Here is a 23,276-nt window from a genome sequence, read left to right as displayed (position 1 = left end):
GACCATCACTGCTATGCTGATGACATGCAAATCTATGTATCTCTATCACCAAATGACTATCAGCCCATTGATCTGTTGTGCCAGTGCATTGAGCAAGTCAAAGATTGGATGTGCCAAAATTTCCTTCAACTAAATTAGGACAAAACCGAGATAATTGTATTTGGTGCTAAAACCGAAAGGCTTAAAGTTACCCAACACCTTCAATCTCTGTCCCTGAAAACCTCAATCAAAGCCAGAAATCTAGGGGTTATCATGGATTCAGATTTACATTTCGACAGTCACATCAAATCAGTTACAAAATCTGCATATTATCACCTTAAAAACGTAGCAAGACTTAGAGGGCTCATGTCTACCGAAGACTTACAAACACTTTTACATGCCTTTATCACTAGCAAGCTTGATTACTGCAATGGTCTCCTTACAGGTCTCCCAAAAAAAACTCTAAGGCAACTACAGCTTGTTCAGAATGCTGCTGCTAGAGTTCTAACAAAGACCAAAAAATGTGAACATATTACACCAATTCGTATGTCAGAGAATTGATTTTAAAATCATGTTGCTAACCTATAAATCCCTACATGGTTTAGGGCCAAAATATTTAACTGATATGCTTCCACTACATAAGCCTTCTAGGCCACTAAGATCCTCTGAGACCAATCTGTTAATTATCCCCAGAGTCAACACGAAACATGGGGAAGCAGGATTTAGTTACTATGCAACAAATAGCTGGAATAAACTCCCTGAGGATTTAAGACTTGCCCCAACTCTGACAGCTTTTAAAACAAGACTGAAGACTTTTATGTTTGCTTTAGCTTTCTGCTTAAATATTTATTATTTTAACTTTGCCTTTATTTTCTCACTTTCTAAAATGCATTTCTTTTAACTCTGCCTTTCTAAAATGTTTTTTTTAAACTTTGCCTTTATTTTCTATCTATTTTACTTTTTACTTAACTATTGTTTTATTTTATTGTATGACAATGTTTATATGTGAAGCACTTTGAGTCTGCCTTGTGTATGAAAAGTGCTATATAAATAAAGTTGCCTTGCCCTAGTGTGACCTCATCACAAATAAGAATTTGTAAAAAAAATGAAAAAAATAAAAATGCAAAACAATCAGGAGGGCCTTCTTGTCTGTTAATTCATCTTTTCAGAGCTCCCTCTCTCCCCTAGCCTGGCTCCGCTCGCCTCCGTACTTCCTCTCAATTTTCATTTCACTTCAGTACTTCGGTCTGGGAGTGCTATATGTTCGAACGATTTCTGAAAATTACACTAGAGCCAGACCCTACAACGATTATTTTGTGGCATTCCGAGGCACTTAGCAAACTGACTGCTTCTCAACAACACTTTGTCTCTTATGGACTAATAGCAGCAAAAAAACTCATACTTAAATTCTGGAAGGGTTCTGAAGTTCCTCCAGTGAGGCTGTGGATTTCAGATTTAACAGACACATTGCACCTAGAACGTATTAGGTTTATCTTGAGTGATAAACTGAAGCAATTTTCAAAAATATGGTCTCCTTTTATTTAGTTTCTAGATCAACAAACAATTTGAACATGAATATAAACATTACACGTAGGCCTGGATGGGTATCTTAAGGGGTGGGTAGATGGGCAGTTTCCTTTTTTAAAATTTATTTCTTTATTTCATTTTTTATTATTATTATTATTTTATTTTTTTTCCTCTTCTTTATGTATGTAATGTAAAATTGAAATTGAAGCTGTTCCTTATTGCGTATAAATGTCAAGTGATATGCACATATGCTTTCAATAAAAAATATTTGAAACAAGAAAAACGCCAGCCACAGTCAAGAGTGATATAGTTTTTTGACCACCATAAACACAATACACACAAATAGGAATAAGATCACAAATAGGAACAACGAATATGTTTCATTCGTATTGTTTACATTTACATTTGCAGGATTGCAGGCCCTCAGATTGGAGTTGGCAGAGAACTCAGGCATTAATGACCCTTTCACCAGATGGATAGAGAACATGTTTGGTAAATGGAAGGGCATGATCCAGTCAGTACTCATGACGGGAATAGTGGCAGTAACCGTGTTGGTTGTGATCGGTTGCTGTTGTATTCCCTGCATACGAGGGCTACTGAATCAGCTGATCACCACAGCAGTAGGTGCTTCAGGTGCGCCAGGTGCCTTCCAAGCTTACGTGGGGATTGGGTATGCCCCAATAAGGTTGGAACCAGAGGAGCGCCCCGACCTGATCAGGCTGAATTACATTGAATAGTTCCAAGCCCCCTGAAGTTCAGCACCAGTATCCAAGAGAAATATTATACCTGGTTTATGTGAATGATGAATTATTAAACGTACCAATGTGGGTCATGTTTGTCATTGCATAGTATTGTTTAGATTCTAATGTGATATGCTGTTTTCGCACTATTGCACTGATAATGGGACTGCTGAATTTCTTTGGAGTTTCTATTGGAATATGTTCTGACTACTGATACGGCCGAGTTGATGATTGGATGCAAGGGCGAGGCTCACATGGGTTCATGCTAGTAACCTTTTTGTCATCTGAGCCGTGCCCATGACAGGCAAGACGAACATTGACTTGACATCGACTCATGAACTGTCCAACCTGAGGACGGCAATGGAGGCAGGAGCTAACACTGCAACGATGTTCGATAACCCTGCATACATGGAAATCCCCTGAGCCATTCAAAACCATGCATGCCTGTAGGGTGTTTTTTGTGTTTTGGATTGTATTCTTATGTTACTTCATTTTTGTAGTGTTGACTTTCAATGTTACTCATACCTGAATGTATTTCATTTTGTGTTATTCATGCATAGTAAAAGTATGCAAAGTATTTGAGGGGATTTCTTGTGATGAATTTATATATGTGCCTTTATTACTGTGCCTTTATGACTTGATGATACTGATGATACTGTGATGGTATGACATATTGATTGTATGATATGTTGATTGTATGTCTACTGTTTTGTTGTTGGCTGAGGCCTATGTATTCTTTGAGACACACCAAGGTGATTGCTGTTCCACATTAGGGACATGACAGGTTTTCCTCCCTTTTAGTGGGGGTTTTCCCGAACTAAGTCGGTTGGTGATGTTGATGATTGTTCCGCGGTAACCAATCCGTAGGATTTCTATGCTTGAATTTATACTCACCACTTTTATACTTTATATGTTACATTGACTAGTAGTTCTTAGTATGGTCATCTGTGATGACCAAGGAGGGAATATGTGACGAATAACAGCACATATGACAACAGGCTGTAATATCCTCACATAGTCACAAGGGAACAGGACCAAATATATAAAATTTGTATTAACTGCACATAGCCACAAGATGTCAGCACACATAATAAACTAGGAGGCGGGTGCTCAACACTAGCCAATCAGAGCACATTATACGTCACAGAGGCCACGCCTGCCAAAACACTATTTAGCCGTGAGGACCCACAAGTGGGATACCCCAGGAGGACCATCATACTCGACTCCGAGTGATCGCCGATGATGATGGTGTGTGTGTGTGTGTGTGTGTGTGTGTGTGGGGGGGGGGGGGTCTTTCTTGAACACCTGACTCTTGAAGTAGATGAAGATGAAGGAGCCCTTGATGGAGTCAAGGGCTCTTGAAAGGAAAGCATTTGGAAACAAACTTTGGAGTGATAAACATTTATTGTCACATAGTTGGCATGTACTGATACTCTCAATCAATTGAGCACACACTCTACAATCCCTTTCATTCTTCTTTTCTATATTTTAATATCTATGCATGCCCTAATTGTAATTACAAACCTTGAACAACGTTTCAGAAGTATGTGTATGTGTCATCTATGGGCAACTAAACAGCAGCTTCTTTCCTGAATCTACTTTTAATATTTTTGGAGCTGGCTCTCTCTCCCGCTGTCGCTGCCCCTCTGTTACCCTCCATTGGTCCGACTCTCTCTCCTGCGGTGGGCTTCAGTCTCTCGCCCTCCCCAGGCCCAGAGCTCCTGCAGAAGAAGAGCAGTCTGAGCTGGGTCCTGAACTTTTGGTCCCGCACGCCGTAGATGAGGGGGCTGAGGAGGCGCGGCAGGATGTTGACGATGATGAAGGAGGTGAAGAGGATTGTGGTAAGCTGGTGGGGCAAGGCCCTGATGAGAGGTACGACTACGAACGGCGCCACGTAGGTGAGCATGCAGATGAGCAGCTGGACGCCGTGGAGCAGGATGGTGTTCCTCGCCTTCCTGGCCGACGCTCGGCTGCTGGCGGAGGCGGTGCTGGCGGCGAACATCACCTTGAGGTAAGTGACGGCCAGGGTGACACTCACCACGGACAGGAAGAAGACCTGGGTGGGGAACACACCCTCTCATTTAGCCTCCACTCAGCAGGGGGTTCGAGACCCAAGGGATGATTTCAGTGTGACCTTGGGACCCAACCAACCCTACCCTCTGAGATCTCCGAGCACACCGATATATTGGTGCTCCTTTAGTTTGAGGTTGACCAATTCCAGGGTGCTCAGAGTTTTCTGAGTGTTCCGTGCGTTGTCAGGCTGCGACCCATCTTCAACTGTATTCAGCTCCATTTTGGTTCCCGACCCATGGTCACAGAACTATACTATATTAACCGTTTTTATAGCACCACCTCATTAAGGGATCTGTTTTTAAAAAACTATTATCTATTATTTATTCAGGTTCCAGTAATTTGAACAGTGACAGAATGATAACCACTTTTTCAATTTCCCTGCATGTAAAATGCTATTTTTGACACCCATGTGACCAATAAAAAACTTTGAACTTGAACTTTGAGAAAGGCTGCTTAATGTGCTAAATACTGAATGCTTGATTCAGTGACACCCACATTTCCCATCTGAGATCATGATGTTCTACATGTATATTAATGATAGAACCATAATATGAGAGTGTGAGTTGTTCCTGTTTTATAATGTGGGGGCCTGTCAAGTAAATGCTTAGCATGTTTCTACCCTGTTGCCACTGTGTCTTGCTCAGGGACACCTCGACACTTAGCAGGAGGAACCAGCGATCAAACAAGCAACCTTCTGGTTACAACTCCATAAGCCTTTTGACACTGTGGAAAACATTGAAATTTACTTAAAGGTCCCATGACATGCCACCAGGTGTGGTGTGAGTAGCCGTTACAAGCCGTTTTCAATCTATCTGTAATGACATCACCTGGTGGCATGTCATGGGACCTTTAATACAAAATGTTATTTGTTATTGGTGTCCTCACTTGAAATCCTTGTATGTCTCATACACCCATTCAGTCACTAAATCATCACTAAATTGATCCTAACCCCCTGCTGTGTGTTCTGAAAGTATCCAAGAGAAAATAATCAAAACAACACCACACAAATCTTAAGCTCGACTTTGTTCACCCAATTCCTCTAGAGTCTCCTTGCGGCCCTCTAGTGGTAAGAACTATTAGGAGCAGCTTTGCTATTATTTGGAAGTCTGTATTGGGATGTTTTTTAATATCAGGCTGAACCAACACTTGAAGGTTCCTTTAACTCAAGGATTGAAGGTCTGCTGAATGATGAAACATAATTCAATATTTTCCATCAGTTTTTTTTTTGATTGATTGTTTAAAAAATATATGATAACAAACTATTTGTAAGCAGAACTATCTCTCATGGTTTCTGATTCCAAGGAAATGTGGATATTAGGGCCAAACAAATGGAGAAACTGGAGAGGACTAGACTGTGGTAGACTGTTATGGAGTCTGTTTGATTATTCTAGACTCTGTTAGACTGTTGTGGACTGTTTTTGACTGTTGAGGACTGTGTCAGACTAGACAGGAATGCTTTGGACTGTTCTGGACTGACCTAGACTCTGTCGGACCGTTTTGGAATTGGGAGGATGCTGACTATTATGGGGTAGCATCTGGTCAGCTCCTACTATTGAAACACTTATTCCAATCTCTTACTTCATGTGAGCTTTGCTCACATGAAGTAAGAAGTAAGAAGTAAGAAGGACAAGACAATGACGGTGCTGTGACGTACTTCCATGCAAAGGTCGCTGGTCTGGTGCTGGGGCATGTTGAAGATGCGGTTGCTGTAGCAGGTGACCACGGAGAACCAGGACCCAGAAGCAGGCCAGTTCAGCAGCAGGATGACGAGATTGCTTAGGCCGGGGAGGAAGGACACGCCCCAGATGAGGCCGATCAGGCAGTAGGTGCGGCCTACTGTGCACAGCTGGGCGTGGTGTAGCGGCCAACACACAGCGATGTAGCGCTCCACCGCCATGCAGGCTAGGTTCACTGGACTGTTCCTGGAATACAGTACTGCTAGTACAACTAGTACTACTGGTAGTACCACCGTGCAGGCTGGTTTCACTGGACTGCTCCTGGAATACAGCACTACTAGTAGTTCCCACGTAACAAGTAGTACCAACATGGAGGCTATGGTCACTGGAGTATTCCAGGAATACAGTAATATTAACATTAATAATAATAATAATAATAATATTAGTACTAGCAGACTGCTCCTGGAAAATATTGTGCTATTAGTACTAGTCTCATCTTTAGTTACTACTAATACTACTAAGTTACAAAGTCTGAAGTAGTTGTAGTGTCAGAGAATGGGCGGACGGCTTCACCGTCCTCCTATTGACTTCCTTTGTGAATAATTATATTTTAAAAGTCTGAATAGAAGTGCGTGATTCCAAGCTAATCTGAACATTTTAAAATTGGAAGTGAGTCTCTAGGTGAAAAATTGAGGAAGGAGTATTGTCCCAAAGTTGTAGAGAATAAGAATGAAAGAAAGAGAGAAAGAAAATATTAAACTTAAGAAGAACAATAGTTGAGCGCTGGATGCAGCACCCACCAAATAATAATAATAATAATAATAAAATAAATGATGTAGGCTACTAGCAATATTTTCCATTAACATTTAGTGATCTTTCTGTTACATTTATGAAATTAAATTAAGCTGTAATGCTAACAGCTAACAAAATCCACATTCCTGATCAGTGTATTAGTGTTACCTACAAAATTGACAAAAAGTGAACACCATAAGCAAGTGCAACCACTATGTTTTAATGTACATTTCCACATGCCTCCTATTCTCTGTTTCAAATTGGCATTACAAGTAATCAGTCAAATACATTTATGAACTTAAATAAAGCTGTATAATTGCTGCTTCCACAACTTTAGCCACAAGTGGAGGCCAGAGAATGTCAGTCAACATAACGTTACAAAGGCACCAGCCATTCGAGAGCGTGCCCTTTTATTATTTTGTAAATTTACTACTTTACTGTTCGAGAACTACCAATACCCCTACTCCTAGTACTACTAGTATTACTACAACTAGTACTCTTAGCACTCTTGTAGCAGTATCACCTCATGTTACTCCTACATCTACTACTTGTAGATCTACTACTACCACTAGTATTCCTTGTACTCCTAGAACTATTCCTATACTACTACTACTATTACTAATACTCCACTACCTACTTGTTGGTGGTAAGGAGGATGAGGAGCAGGACACAGCAGGGGGCGAGGGTGAGCCGAAAGGTGTAGGTGAGGATCTGTAGCACCACAGAAAGGCTCAGCATCACCATATCATTCACGACCAGGTGGATGAACAGCACATACCTGAGAGGTGAGGAGGGGAGGGGAGGAGAGGGGAGGAGAGGAGAGGAGGAAAGGAAGGAGAGGAGGAGAGGAGATCAGAAAGGAGATGAGGAGGAGAGGAGACGAGTAGGGGAGTATTTTATTCCAACAGGGACCTGGTCAGCACGGTAGTGGAACATTTCAATCACTGTTGAAACATAGAACAGAACATTGAAAAATTGTAATCGTAATTTGACTGGACAATGTACAATCAAGGGGTAGATAAAGGAGACAGAAGTAGAGAAAGACAGAGCAGCAGGATTAGTAATGTAATTGACGTTGTGGTCTAAATATTTCTAATCATGAAAGTATTTCTGATACCTGGGGTCCCTCTGGAACTCCTGACTCCTGAAGTAGATGTAGACAAAAGAGCCATTGACGAGGTTGATGATGACGCTGAGGAAGACTGTGAAGAAGTTCTTGATGAAGGCCTCCTTCAGAGTGTCTAGACGAGTGGTGTTCATGTTCAACCAGCTTTGCCTTTATTTCATAGGAATACAGAAATACAATCTGAATACAGTACAAACACTAAGTATTTAAACAACATTAGGCAATTTATTATAGAAGCATTTTCTGTCATTTGTTAAAATTCTCTCCTCATCCTGACAGCAAAAAAAAGTAAACAATGAAATGCTCTGGTAAAAAAAAATCTGCATCTGTGGCATCCGCATCCCTGTAATAAGCCTGTCAAATAATTTCATGTGGCCCAAATGAAATGATTGGACGGCCTACCAGTCTGTCTACCTACCTACCCGGGGGCTACCTGCACTCACTCAGCCCCCGTGCCGTCATTGCACATGACCTGAGTCTTCCACAAGGCTATGCAAACCTATGGTTAAAGGTAGCGTGCTGGCCACCTGTTTTTTTTTTTTTCAACAAATAAGAGAATTCACAAACACACAAAGAAAGACATATGTTCATATTCTCATAAACTCTGACAGCTTGTAATTCAAGAATACAGCCCTTTTAAAGGAATTATGTTAATATTTCAGACATTCATGGCACACATTATTAGCCTATAGTTCAACAATTGGATCAATCTGACATTTTTTTATTTGTCCAACGTTTTAAAGTTTACGATAGAATTAAGGAAAAACACAGAAATATGAATACCTTATAAGACAATAATAGAAAGAACAAGAAGCAGAAAGAAAGACAAACAGACAGAGACAGAGAGAAAGAGAGATAGAGAGAAAGAGAGAAAGAGAGACAACTTACAGCAGATGCTGGTCTGTGCCAGAGGTTGTAACGTGAGGGGCAGGAGCTGGGATATAGTAGATTATATAGACACATTGAGAAGGTTGTCTGTCTGGATTTAGGGAGGGACTTCTGTTTGTATTTTTGTACCCCATGTTCCCTAGCTAGCCTGGTCGAGGTTTGGTGGGAATGTACCACTGGGTGGCATCGTTCTTGTCTCTTGGATGATGCATCACCAAAAGAGAACTTGTGTATTAATTGCATTGGTTCCAAAATGGAACCTTATTTCAAGGGAATAAAACAGAGGATAATACAGGTTTGTACAAAAGCTTTTAATAGCAGCAACGTGAAATCAATTGGAATATTTCAGTCTCCTCTACAGAGCAAAGTGTGACCTCATCACAAATAAGATAAAAATGCATAACAATCATGAGGGCCTTCTTGTCTGTTAATTCATCTTTTCAGAGCTCCCTCTCTACCCTACTGTTGGTCTCTTGCCCTCTATGGGTCTGACTCTTTCTCCTGCTGTGGGCCTGTTGTGATATTGTGATATTGGGCATGTGATATTATAATGTGATTGTGGAGGGGGACGTGTGACGTCTGGCCTGCGGGGGGAGGTAGAGGACGGTTGGGAGCACACCGGATCGGCTGGGGGGAGATTGGACCTGATTGCGGACAGGTGGCCGCGATCAGGGCCAATCAAGGAGGTGTATTTATGTGTGCTTTGTTTTTCAGTGAAGGGGGAGAAAAAGCAGAGAAGGAAGGTGTTGCGGACGGGAGGACACAATGAGTTGCAAAGAACATCGTTTTATTTCAGTTTATGTGGTCAGATGTAGTGGAATCCGCAACGTGCTATTTAAGTTGTTATTTAAGCGTCTTGGAGGCGAATAAAGACTTTTTCCTCCCAAACATTGGGTCTCCTCTCGCTCATTACCCGTTACAGTGATATTGACCAAATATCAAACCAGACTATTTCTATTTCCGCCTCGGCCGCAACATAGGAGATCACCATTTATCACCAGGTAGATGTACAGCACATAGTTGGAGGGTGGGGCATGAGAGAGAGAGAGAGAGAGAGAGAGAGAGAGAGAGAGAGAGAGAGAGAGAGAGAGAGAGAGAGAGAGAGAGAGAGAGAGAGAGAGAGAGAGAGAGAGAGAGAGAGAGAGAGAGAGAGAGAGAGAGAGAGAGAGAGAGAGAGAGAGAGAGAGAGAGAGAGAGAGAGAGAGAGAGAGAGAGAGAGAGAGAGAGAGAGAGAGAGAGAGAGAGCTTTTATTCATTATAGCATGATAAACCTTGTTGGGAGTAAAATGAATCACTTCCTCATTTAACTTGCACACACAATAGGGCTCACTTTTGATACAATTAAACAGAGCTGCATAGTGCTGCCTCCACCGCTCTGCTATATTGTCTGCACCAGATACACCTTCAATGTGGCATGGCAGTACTGTTTTGGCCCTATTTGTAGCTTTTACCTCTTTCCAAAACTCAGTGACATTGTTACCAAGCAAGTTTTCAGCCATAGAATGAGCTCTTACGGCTTGCTCATGCTTCCCAATAAAGCGCACTGCATATTTATATCTAGCATTAGTAAGTTTCTTGTGCTCTAAGTCTGGCCCCTGTCTGGGTCTACCAGCTATAACCCAGGTCCTATGAGCTGCCTTAGCGGCTTCTTGGTGGTAATAATAATAATAATAAATTTTATTTGTAACGCACTTTATATTTACTAAAAAATCTCAAAGTGCTACAACAGCAACCAAAAAAGAAAAAATAGGTTAAAAACAAGAGTTAAAAACAGTTGTTTTGAGCGAGCAGTTACAGATTAAAATATTTTTTTAAAAGGTACGTTTTTAGGCCCTTTTTAAAGCAATCGATCGACTGTGGAACCCTCAGGTGTTCAGGGAGGGTGTTCCACAGTCGTGGAGCAGAGGAGCAGAAGGCTCGGTCTCCCAGTGTGCGGCTCTTAGTCCTTGGGGGGAGAAGGCTGTTGGTGGAGCGGAGTGAGCGTGCTCACTGGGGGGTGAGGAGTTCTTTAAGGTACTGGGGGGCGTTGCCATGGATGCACTGGAATGTGAGGAGGGAGACTTTGTAGTTGATCCGAGCGGAGATGGGTAGCCAGTGAAGTGAGTGAAGAATGGGTGTGATGTGCTCATATTTGCGTACTCTCAGCAGGATTCTGGCGGCGCTGTTTTGGATGTGTTGTAGTTTCTGTATGCTCTTGTTGGGAATCCCGCTGAGAAGTGCGTTGCAGTAATCGAGTCTGGAGGAGACAAAGGCGTGGACGAGCTTCTCAGCATCTCTCAAGGTGAGTGTGGGACGGAGTCTGGCTATGTTTCTTAGATGGAAAAATGATATTTTGCAGAGGTGGTTGATGTGGGCCTCAAAGGTTAAATGGGGGTCGAACCTGACACCAAGGTTAGTGACTGTTGATGATAGTGGGATGTCCTTGCCAGAGAAGGTGATGCAGGTTATGGGGGAGTTTCGAATCTGATGGGGGGAACCGATGAGGATGGCTTCAGTTTTTGAGCTGTTCAGCTGGAGAAAATTATGTCTCATCCACGCCTTTATCTCCTCCAGACATGCAGTGAGCGTGGAGAGAGGTGATGTTGCTGATGGTGGTGAATGAGTGTCCGTCCTGATGTATAGTTGTGTGTCATCTGCGTAGCAGTGGAAAGATATCCCGAAGCGCCTGATGACTTTACCGAGGGGGAGCATGTAGAGGACAAACAGGATGGGTCCAAGCACCGACCCTTGCGGAACCCCGCAGCCAACAGCATGTGACCGAGACCTTGACCCTCCCATGGCAACGTGTTCTGACCTGCCAGTGAGGTAGGACTCAAACCAGCTCAATGCTGTGCCACTGAGTCCAACAGAGTCGTGTAGACGCTGGAGCAGTATGTGGTGGTCGACCGTATCAAATGCTGCAGATAGGTCGAGGAGGATGAGGAGGGATGATGAACCAGAATCAGCAGCCATCAGCAGGTCATTTGTGACTCTCAACAAAGCTCTTTCCTTGCTGTGGGCGGAGCGGAAGCCAGATTGGCTGCTACATACTTCCAGCCAGGCTTGGTATTCTTAACCTTTCTGGGGTGAGTGTGTAGATGTCTACTGGCTTCATGTATAGCGCTCACTATACTATTATACATTTCACATAGGTCATTACAGTGAGTGACATCATCACAGTTAATATTTGGACATAAAATAGCATCCATGGGTAGCTGTACTTCCCTTAAGAGAACATCTGACCTCCCACAATAATACAAGACATCCTCTTTAGATAGTTTAGCCCAATCCACTTTGACCCTGTTGGCGCCATCTTCTGTTGAACTGCTGCAGTCAGGCAGACAGGTAAGTGATCAGTGGCAGTCAACCCATACAAAATTTCAACTACTTCCAGACTTTCATGAGCATCAGCTGTACAGATTACATGATCCAGCCAGGATGTTGTGTGCCATGCTTCACTGATGTAAGTGTAACTATCTACAGGCAGGAATTTCATGCTGGAAAGAACCAGTTTACTGTCATGACAGAACTGCATCAAGTGCTGACCAAAGAGAGATTTATCATCAGAGATGTCTGCATTCAAATCACCCAACACAAATATATTTGCATATGTACATTCCTTAATATAAGAGTTAAAAAATGCCAACCTATTCATATATTCATCTTCATTTTTATAGCAGTCATATGGGGTGTAAACATTTAAAATGATAAAAACATTCATATCATGCACAACTTTAATTGCAATACACCAGTCCACCTCTAATCTGATAATACTGATTATTGGATCATATTTCTTGCGCCACAAAATGGCCACATCTCCAGGAATTCTACCACGCACCATTCTGGTGCTTAAATCCGTTGTGGACTCTCCTGCTCCATGGAAATCACTGTGTACAGAATTAAGTTTATCAAGGTCCTGTTTGGCTAAAAATGTCTCTTGCAGGCAGAGAATGCCTGTGGTCTCTAGTAGCTGGTCAACAACAACAACACGATGCGCTCTGTCCCCAGCACTCTGTCCTAGGCGCAAGCCTCGTGAGTTGTATGACACCACTCTGACCACCATCACTGTGGCTAGCACTGGGCATCATGTACCCCAGCCCCCATTACAGGCACATTCATCACTGACATTGGCCCCACTGTAGACTTGGGCTTGCGTGCCTCATAGAATCGCCGCACAAAAGTGCCTTCAGGCCACAGCTCTGGGTTGTACATTTCATCCACTTCTTTGCACTCTGTGGTTATTTTAAATGAACTGAACCGGCTTTGTACAGTTTCTATCTTTTGACAGCTTACATCACGCCCAAGTTTATCTTTCATGTAACTAGTCAAAGTCTCAGAGTCTAAATCAGGTGAGAATTTTGTTGCAAATACACTCACCAGCTTAGACTTTATGACTTGGATGTCTCCACCAGTACCAGTCCCAACAATGCCGCCAGTTTTCTTCCCTTTAGGAGGATTCAGGCGAGGTTTGGGCTTTACTGAAGCATTTTCGGGGACCTGTTTCCGACGGTTGTGGCTCCTCTTGTCCTGGACCAGGTTCCAGGGTGGGGTAGCTGCCATGTCACTCCACTTCACATGAGGGTCTCCCTTTGCGGCGCTGGTTGGCCCGTCCAGGCCCGAGGCAGAACTCTCCACCTTCTGGCTTGAGTCTTCCTCACTGGTCTGGCCCTCCATGCCATCTTGGGTCTTCTCACAGGCTTGGTGAATGGACGCTCTCTGACTTGTTCCAGGCTTGTTGGTTTGGGAAATAGGCCCTCTCTCCAGATTTATTCTATTCTATTCTCTGTGTTGAATGATGAGGTGCGGTGTGTGCTGTGTGATTGTGCAGTGTGTCTGTGAATTCTGTATGTTGGTTAATTGTGCAGTATGCCTGCTGCTTATGTTTATGCGTGCTGCTTATCTGTCTGTTGATTGTGTCCCTGAAGCTACTGTAATGCGCCCTTTTAAATTGCCCCTTGGGGACAAATAAAGTGCTTTGAAGTTGAAGTTGAAGTTGAAGAATGAATGGAAAAATACCAGGAATTTCCAGGAACCCTCTGTCGAAATGAGCGTGAAAACTGCTGTGCTGGGTTAGACAGGACAGTGCAGATGTCAACCAAAGAGCGCTATCTGTACTGTCAATCATCTTGGCCCCATTCATTGTGAAAATCCCCTATAAATATATGATGAAATATGGTGTTGGAGCACAACGTTGTTTTAGGGGTGAATAGGGTGAACCTTATAAGATATTAATATAGAAAGCACAATATACAGAAAGAAAAATAGATAGATAGATTGATAGATATGGACAGATAGATTGGTATATGGAAATACATACAGATAGATAGAGAGAGAGACAACTTACAGCAGATGCTGGTCTGTGCCAGAGGTTGTAGTGTGAGGAGCAGGAGCTGGGATATTGTGGATTATATAGACACAGTGAGAAGGTTGTCTGTCTGGATTTGGGGAGGGACTTCTGTGTGTTTCTATGTACCCCATGTTCCCTAGCCTGGTCGAGGTTTGGTGGGAATGTACCACTGGGTGGCATCGTTCTTGTCTCTTGGATGATGCATCATCAAAAGAGAACTTGTGTTTTAATTGCATTGGTCCCAAAATGGAACCTTAATCCAAGGGGATAAAACAGAGGATAATACAGGTTTGTAGAAAAGCTTTTAATAGCAGCAACGTGAAAACAGTTGGAATATTTCCGTCCTCTACAGAGCAAAGTTTGACCTCATCACAAACAAGATCACAAATGCAAAACGCTCGTACCAGGCACTAGGGCCGTCTGGTCTGTTTATTCATCTTTTTAGAGCTCCCTCTCTCCCCTACTGTTGGTGTCTCTCTCTCGCCCTTTATCGGTCTGACTCTCTCTCCTGTGGTGGGCTTCAGTCTCTCGCCCTCCCCAGGCCCGCGGCTCCTGCAGGAGAAGAGCAGTCTGAGATGGGTCCTGAACTTCTGGTCGCGCACGCCGTAGATGAGGGGGCTGAGGAGGCGCGGCAGGACGTTGGTGACGAGGAAGCAGGGATAGAGGATGATCCTGTAGTTGTTGGGGAAGGTCCTCAACAGGTGCATGGTGAGGATGGGTGAGGCATAGGAGAGCATGCAGAACAGCAGCTGGACGCCATGGAGCAGGATGGTGTTCCTCGCCTTCCTGGCCGACACCTGAACGGACCAGCAGTGCTCAGTTTTGGCCCGAACCTATACATGACCCTTGACCTGAATCTGGATCTCAATTCCAACCCTAAAGGGGAACCTGCAGGATCGGCTATTTTCCAATATAGCATCAGTTTTCTCTAAAAAATTGTAGAAAACCATTGACAACATTGTTCCTCCCTGGACCAATGGAGAATGCAGATCCCGGACCAATGAAGTGAACTGTGAACTTTCAACCTTCTCCAAAATGTTACTACGCATTTTGTGATATGAACTATCAAACCTGACTAATTATATTACACAACCAGGTGTCGGGTTGATAAGCTATTGATGACCCTATATTGACATCACACCTGCGATTATTGACCCAGATGTATGATGGATAGATCAGCCTACCAGTTGGTACAGTCCACTGGGTAGTCTGGCAGGCTGACATATCCTTCATATGCCTGAATGCAATTTCACTGATTGGTAGATATTGAAATTACCTGTAATGGCTCATCACTGTTAGCCTGATGCATCAGCCGCTTACTTCATTACATTTCATATAGCGTCTGAACACGAGCCGTAGAGATTCGTTTGCTTCCGGGAGGCGGTTGCTTCCGTTTGCTTCGACTAATCGCTGCTGCTTGGCGGTGACGTATGCTATGCGTTTATTTATTTCCGTTTATTATGTCCTGGTCATCACTAACGCCAAGCTGGCCTGCTGTTACACCCAGTATCCCTGCCTCCTTAATCTGGTCTTCTATCAGGGCAAGCAGGGGGGACACAACGATGACAATAGGGTTAGCATTAGCGTTTGGCTTGCATAATGTCTTCGCCACTAACGGGGCCAGCTGGTAAATTAAACTTTTCCCAAACCCGGTAGGAAGAAGTCCAAAAACGTCTTTGCCCTCCAAAAAATTCGTCAAACATGCTTCTTGTTCTGGCTTTAAGTCTTCAATATCCGGAATAGTTTCAAGCACAGAGCGTATAGCTTCGCCGACATCCATCTCGTCAACTGTTATCGCCCGTCATCGCCACATCTGCTCGCTGATTGGTCCGTCCGCTCTGGCGGACGGAGCAAACCGAAACGCATTGCTAGTTCCCTGACTATATGGTTGAGGCAAATTAAATTTGCCGGAACCAGTAGGCGGCGCTAGCCTGGCTACATCACTGTCACACCTGGCGGTGTAAAGTACGTACAAATGTGCCAGGTGGGGTTAACGTTAGCTGTGTGGGGGAACTGCATGAGGAATTCTGAATTCAGTACCCCAGCCAGATAGTTAGAACTAAGATGGGCGCTAAGTGAATAAGGCACATGCCTCTATCAGTCCATTGCACTTGCTCAAGCTCAGCTTTGACCTTCAGCTTTAATAGATATTGTACCAGCTCTGGGTGGCACAAATTCCCGACTGTAGTCCGACCTGGAGTTTAACTCTTTATAGTGTGTCAACAATATTGCAGTTGTTTTATAGGCATAATATTGTTCCCCCACTCAAAGTATTCATCATGTCACCTACAAATTTTAAATGTCATAATAGTATGTATTTCAACTGTATCTGACATGTTGAACAGCAAAGTAACAAAGTAGTAGTACTGTAGAAGAGGTCTTTGGTTTTTGTTTGAAATTGTGACCATCAAAGTTCTACTCTTGGTATAAACAAGGCCAGTAATAAAGCAATGTCTAATCAACAATTGTTGAGCTTACACACCTGGTCATCACCGGACACTTCCCTGGCTGCGAAGAGGATCTTCAGGTAGGAGATGACGAGGGTCAGAAACACCATGGAAACCAGGACCACCTGGGGAGAGATGGACCACCACCTCAACACACACATAAACACATAATGTACATACTACATATTGCACGTAATTAAGGAAAAAGTTAAGCCTCCCATTGGTCTAACTCTCTACTAAACGTTGCATGTGTAGTGCATTTGTGTCAGGTGAACCTCACCTGGACGACGACGGTCTTGTCTTTGTGTTGGCGGACAGAGAAGATGGCATCGGCAAAGCACATCATGGAGACGGAGAAGAAGGAGAGGGGGCGGTTCATGAAGATGATGATGATGTCCGTGAAGGCGGTGATGAAGGACACGCCCCAGATGACGGCGATCAGGCAGTAGGTGCGGCCCACGGTGCACAGCTGGGCGTGGTGTAGCGGCTGACACACAGAGATGTAGCACTCCACCGCCATGCAGGCTAGGTTCATTGGACTGTTCCTGGAATACAGAACTGCTAGTACAACAAGGACTACTAGTAGTACCACTGTGCAGGCTCGGTTCACTGGACTATTCCTGGAATACACCTCACTACTACTAGTGCAGCTCGTGCTAGAACTAGCACAGTATTACTATTCTCTCTTACCATGGAGAAACACACAGAATAAGCACCTTCAAGTCCTTTGAACTAATTATTTAGTTAATTTAACATTGAACCCATTTCTTTATTTCTTTACCTGTGATATTCAGGCGTATTTCTATTTCATCATATATATTTAAATTGTCCTCATTGATTGATTGTCTGCCTGTTAATGTTTTCCTTCATCTATTGTTACATTGCTATTAAACATTTTAACTCATCGAGATTTAGTTTACACAGGGACTATATGTCTCACACACACAGTCAGCAGGCATACTTGTTGGTGGTAACCATGACGACCAGGATGGTGCAGCACAATGCCACGTTGATCCCCCCGACTGCGAGATAGGTGATCAACTGGAGTAGGATGGCGCCAGTGAGCATGATGATGTCATTTATCACCAGGTGGATGTAGAGCACATACCTGGAGGGTCGGGCATTGGGGAGGGAAGGGGGGGGGGGGGGGGAAAGGAATGAAATGAATGAATGGAGGGAGGGAGGGAGGGAGGGAGGGAGGGAGGGAGAGAGAGAGAGACTTAAATTCATCTGAAGATAATTGTCTATGAGGTCTGGGGTCTACACAGTCTGTGTGTGTGCATGCCTACGTGTGCGCATGCATGTGTGCTTGTTTGTGTGTTTGTGTTTGTTTTGTTTTAACAGGGTAATGGAATTCACAATTCACCATGACAATTCCCGACTATAAACATTTTTCTCTAACAGAACACACAAGACATAGAAAATGACATTGATCCGGAAAACAACTTAACAATATCAAAAACAGCTGCAGTTATTACACATATGAGCAATTTTATATACATTTCCAATCAGGAAACAACATGTAAATTATCCACTTTAATAGCATAAGTATATATGCCAACTTCCACAGCATAAAATAATATATAAAACATTGCAAGATCACATTTAACATTATAGCAATATCAGAGACCTGGATCAGCACTGAGAAAGGTGTGTGGACTTTGGGATTGATGGCTATGAACTGAATTATACAAACTGAAGCAAAAAAGGTGGAGGAGGTGTGGCTATCTATATGTGGACAAAAGACTGAAATACAAGGTGGTGGAAAACATGACAACAGCGGTTGATGATTTGCTAGAATGTGTTACAATAGAAATTTGTATGGAAAAGACCAAGAATGTTATTGTCAGCAATACAGAGCTCCCGGATCAAACTTTGAAATATTTAAAGATTGGATGGAAAACATGTTTTCAATATGATTACAAAAGATTATATTCATATGCGGGGATTATAATATTGACCTTTTGAATCCAAAAAAACATAAAATGACGGAAGAATTCATCAATACAATGTAAAGTATGGGTTTATATCCTACGATAAGACCTAGTATAATTACTTCTCATTCAGCAGCATTAATAGACAATATATTCACTATATTATGGAATATTATTAATATTATGGAAAACAATACAGTAAGCGGACTGCTATACAGTGACATCAGTGACCATTTGCCTGTTTTTATTGTTTATCACTAATTATAGGAAACCTAAGAACACCAGTCATTTTAAATACAAAAGACTGAGAACCGAAGAAAACATAAATGCATTAAAGAATTACTGAAACAGAATTGGAGGGTAATATATGAGGTAGAAGATATACTGACAAAACATACAATGGATTTCTAAATGTTTTTAAAATCACTTTATGACAAAAACTGTCCAGTGAAACTATACAGTGATGGACAAACAACAACAGACAACTAGTCCGTGGATCACTAAGGGTTTAAAAAATTCCTGCAAAAAGAAAAATACACTGTATAGAAAATGTATAAAATATCCAACTTCAGAAGCAGAAAATAACGGTTAGGGTTATAGGCTATAAAAAATATAAAAATAAATTAACCAATATAATGAGGATATGTAAGAAAGAATACTATAATAAAATACTACAGAATAACAAAAACAACAAGAAATGTTTATGGAAAGTGCTAAATAGTGAAAAAATACAGGTTACCCTGATTATTTTATGGAGAAAGATAAGACAATAGATAATATGGATGATGTGGTTGATGGGTTTAACAAATTCTTTGTTAATGTGGGACCGTATTTGGCAGAAAAAATGAATCACCCAGAAACAAATGAAGTGGTGGATACTGATCTTTAGGATAGAAATACCAGCTCTATTTACCTTAGAGTAGTCGAAAAAAAAGAAATCATAGACACTGTAAGAGAATGTAAGAGCAAATCCTCTACTGATTGCAATGATATGGTTGGTGGTTTGCCAGCGCACCAAGGTGCACCGGAGTGGCGATTTGACCACGTGAATGTGGACCTGGTGGGGCCCCTGCCGCCCTCTCAAGGGTTCACCTACCTCCTGATGATGGTGGACAGGACCACCCGCTAGCCGGAGGCCGTCCCGCTGGCATCCACTATGACCTCTGACGTGGCCCGGGTGTTAATAGGCACCTGGGTCGCCCGGTTTGGCCCCCCAGGTGCCTCTGACTTGGCCCAGGCGTTCATAGGCACCGGGGTCGCCCGGTTTGGCCCCCCTTCTGATGTCTCCTCTGACAGGGGACCTCAGTTCACTTCCGAGCTGTGGAATGCGGTCGCCGGGGGCCTGGGTGTGCGGCTACTGCTCGAACTGCTGCTCATCACCCACAGGCTGATGGGTTGAGTAAAGTGGTTTCATTGCTCCTTGAAAGCTGCACTCCGGGCCAGCCTTACGGATGACGGTTGGGTCAATAGGCTCCCCTGGGTCATGTTGGGCCTCCGGACTACTCCTAAGGAGGACCTGCTGGCTTCGTCGGCTGAGCTGGTTTACAGGCAGCCGCTACGGGTTCCTTGGGATTTCATCCCCACCGCCACAGCTCCCTGGTCGGCGGCCCAGGAGCAGACCTCACTCCAGGACAGGGTCCGGGGTTTTGCGCCCACCTCGCAGCACGCCCTCCCGAAGGCTTGTGTGCCGCCCAGCGTGCTGTCGGCGAAGTATGTTTTCATCCGCCATGATGCCCATCGGGGCCCTTTCCGACCTCCCTACGACGGTCCGTTTCACGTCCTGGAGGCTGGGGACAAGGCCTTCCTAGTAGACGTTGGGGGCAGGCCTGACTACATTTCAGTCGATCGCCTCAAGCCGGCCCAGCAGAAATTAAAAAATTAAAACATTGGTTTGATGTCAACAAATTGTCTCTTAATTTAAGCAAAACAAAGATTATGCTATTTGGAAATCATCAAACAAAGACTCAAGTCCAATTGATAATAGATAAAATAAGTATAGAAAGAGTATATGAAATAAAATCTCTGGGTGTGATCTTAAACCACAAAATCTGCTGGAAATCACATATTAATCACATTAAAGCAAATCTGGCCAACCATAGCAATTATTGGGAAAATCAAGATACATTCTGAACCACAAATCATTAAATACTCTCTATAATACATTCATATTACCATATCTGACTTACTCTGTGGAGATATGGGGAAATACTTAAACAACAAAAATAAACAACCTACAGCCGTTATGCACATTACAAAAAGAGCAATAAGGATCATCAATAACATTAGATATCTTGTACCAACTCATTATTCCTATAGTCAAACGTACTGAAGCTCACTGATCTGGTTCAATTTTAAGACTGCACAAATCATGTTCAAGGCAAGAAATCAACTGGGAAACATCCAAAAACGGTTTATGGACAGACAGGGTGGGTATAATTTGAGAGGGGAACTTAATTAAAAAAAAATACAATTTCAGAACAACTCTTAAAAGTATGTGCATGACAATCTGTGGGGTGAATTTGTGGAATCATTTAGAACAGGAAGTAAAGCTTCTGTTTAGAACAGAAAGTAAAGTAATTCAGTTTAAAAAGAGGTACAATAACACTTCTTTGGAATGGTATCAGGATGAGTGTAGGTTATTTTGAGTGTGACATTAGCTACACTGATTGTATTGGGATAGGTGATTTTGAGTATTGTATAAATACAAATAATTTGATGCACATTATGTAAATAGTTGTTTAAAACTGATAAATTCATAGCAGATAATTATGAGCAGTTGAATAAGGGGTGGGAATACATAAGCCTCGGCTTCCTCCCACTCCTTTTTGGACATAGACAATACATTTATTTTATAAATATAGTTTATTACACTTTATAATTATTGTTGTTTCTTGTTATGTGTATTTGTATGATGCGTCATACTTGCCTTTTTTTTTTTCCGAAATAAAGACAAAATGAAATTAAAGTGTGTGTACCTGGGGTCTTTCTTGAACACCTCACTCCTGAAGTAGATGTAGATGAAGGAGCCATTGATGGTGTTGATGGCAACACCGAGGAAGACTGTGATGAAGTTCTTGATGAAGGCTTCCCTGAAGCTGTCATGTCTTGAAGTGCTGTTCATCCTGATGACACCTCACAATTCAACCTAACCTCAACTCTATTGTTACAGCCTTTACACCTTACACTAACAGTAGCAATTCTTAAACTACAGGTTGGGACGCAAAATCGCCTTGATCCAGTCGGAGGTAGGTAGGCAAGACAACACATGGTGTCCTGGCTCGGTACAAACAGGGCCGGCTAATCATCCCCAGATTTTGTTTACAAAAGTCTCACCTATTCCAGTGTGCTCAAAGTGAGTCTGGTTAAGTTTGACAGACACACCCAAATTGCCTTTGTGATCCCGAGGCAAAAACTTCTTTAACAACCCCTTGCTTTAATGGACAAGGAAAACTAGAGGATCACAGAAGAGGGATCCCTCATTCCAGTGACAGTAAGGAGAGCAATAGGTGCTGAATGATCCCAGATATATAATGGTAGCATGAAACAACCCAGCGAGGACCTTTCTGTGGGGAGACTGTATGTTCTCCCCATGTTCTACGGGTTTCCTCTGGGTATATATATATATATATATATATATATATAATATCCTCTTGCACCAAAAAACATTCATGATACATTAATAATCCTGCCTGTGCCCTTCACCAAGGCACATGTAAAAATACAGGTTCAATATCATACAGACTATCAAATATAATTTTCTATCGGATAATGATACAAAGGTCATTACTAATATTAACATGATCCTATATTATGCTAATGAAAATAGGATATTTTAGAAAAACTATCTTTATAATGTTGCTCCATTAAATGACATTCATGATCACAATAATAAAGAAAGTACAATCATCTAAATAATGTGATCATTATAATTCCAAAAATCCTAATCCTTACCATTAATTAATTAAAAAGGTTAAGGACAGGGATGAGGGCTAACTGTAGACATTGATGCATGAGATACAGAGAAATTAAGAGAATAAAAAAATACAAAAATTGGGAATTGTGCGGTTGTGAACTGCACCAAAAGATCAATACCTGAATAGTCTATATATAATTTCATACATTCATCTATAGATAAAAATAATATTAATGACATATTACAATTGTATATTTTTTGTGTAGATACATATATCAATATTCTCTATATTATTTCATACAGTGATATTATACTATATATTTAAATATGAGCTATCACAATATGATATTGTAGTTCTCACCTGTTGGGTGACCAGAGAGCGTTTCAGCAACCGGCTGGAGTCACACTTTTATAGCACATCTCTCTCCACCCCTATACCCACAAGTGATACCCACAATTGAGATATTACGTCATGCCAGGGACTCATGATGCAACATGATGTATCAATGTTTTATTAGCAGTATACAGCTCTCATATTTACAATATACATTATGATACATTATACTATATGAAATGATTTGACAAAATGCTTCGTTTTCTTCTACAAATATGTTTCAACAACCATCAAATCCATCTCAAAGAAAATAAATCACCAGAATGGAACAGAGTTGTCCCTTTGCATCCTTTGTGTTGAACAAGCCATCCATTCTCTGACACTTTGTAACTTGGTCAATATTTTATCGTTAACCTTCGTTCAAAGGTTTAACAAATTCACACAAGTGTATCTTCAATAATCTGAAAACAGAATTTTGATTACCTTATACTTCACAGTTTAAGTTCCATGTCAACTTGTTT

At 42.2% G+C, this 23,276-nt stretch overlaps 1 protein-coding gene across 1 annotated transcript; it reads right to left on the bottom strand.

Moving 5' to 3' along the window:
- Positions 1–3,168: 3,168 nt before the first annotated feature.
- Positions 3,169–8,047, bottom strand: LOC311339233 (odorant receptor 131-2-like; the record flags this gene model as incomplete). Its single annotated transcript, XM_084464610.1, has 5 exons — positions 3,169–3,191; positions 3,900–4,302; positions 5,974–6,241; positions 7,425–7,565; positions 7,905–8,047. The coding sequence occupies 5 exons, from the start codon at positions 8,045–8,047 to the stop codon at positions 3,169–3,171; spliced, it is 978 nt and encodes a 325-aa protein (XP_084320736.1).
- Positions 8,048–23,276: the final 15,229 nt, after the last annotated feature.

The sequence above is a fragment of the Micromesistius poutassou genome (genome assembly GCF_964030765.1).
Source record: "Micromesistius poutassou genome assembly, chromosome: 2".
Classification (NCBI taxonomy): Eukaryota; Metazoa; Chordata; class Actinopteri; order Gadiformes; family Gadidae; genus Micromesistius; species Micromesistius poutassou.
The sequence above is the reverse complement of the archived record's forward strand: the minus strand, read 5'-3'. Positions and strand labels throughout refer to the sequence as shown.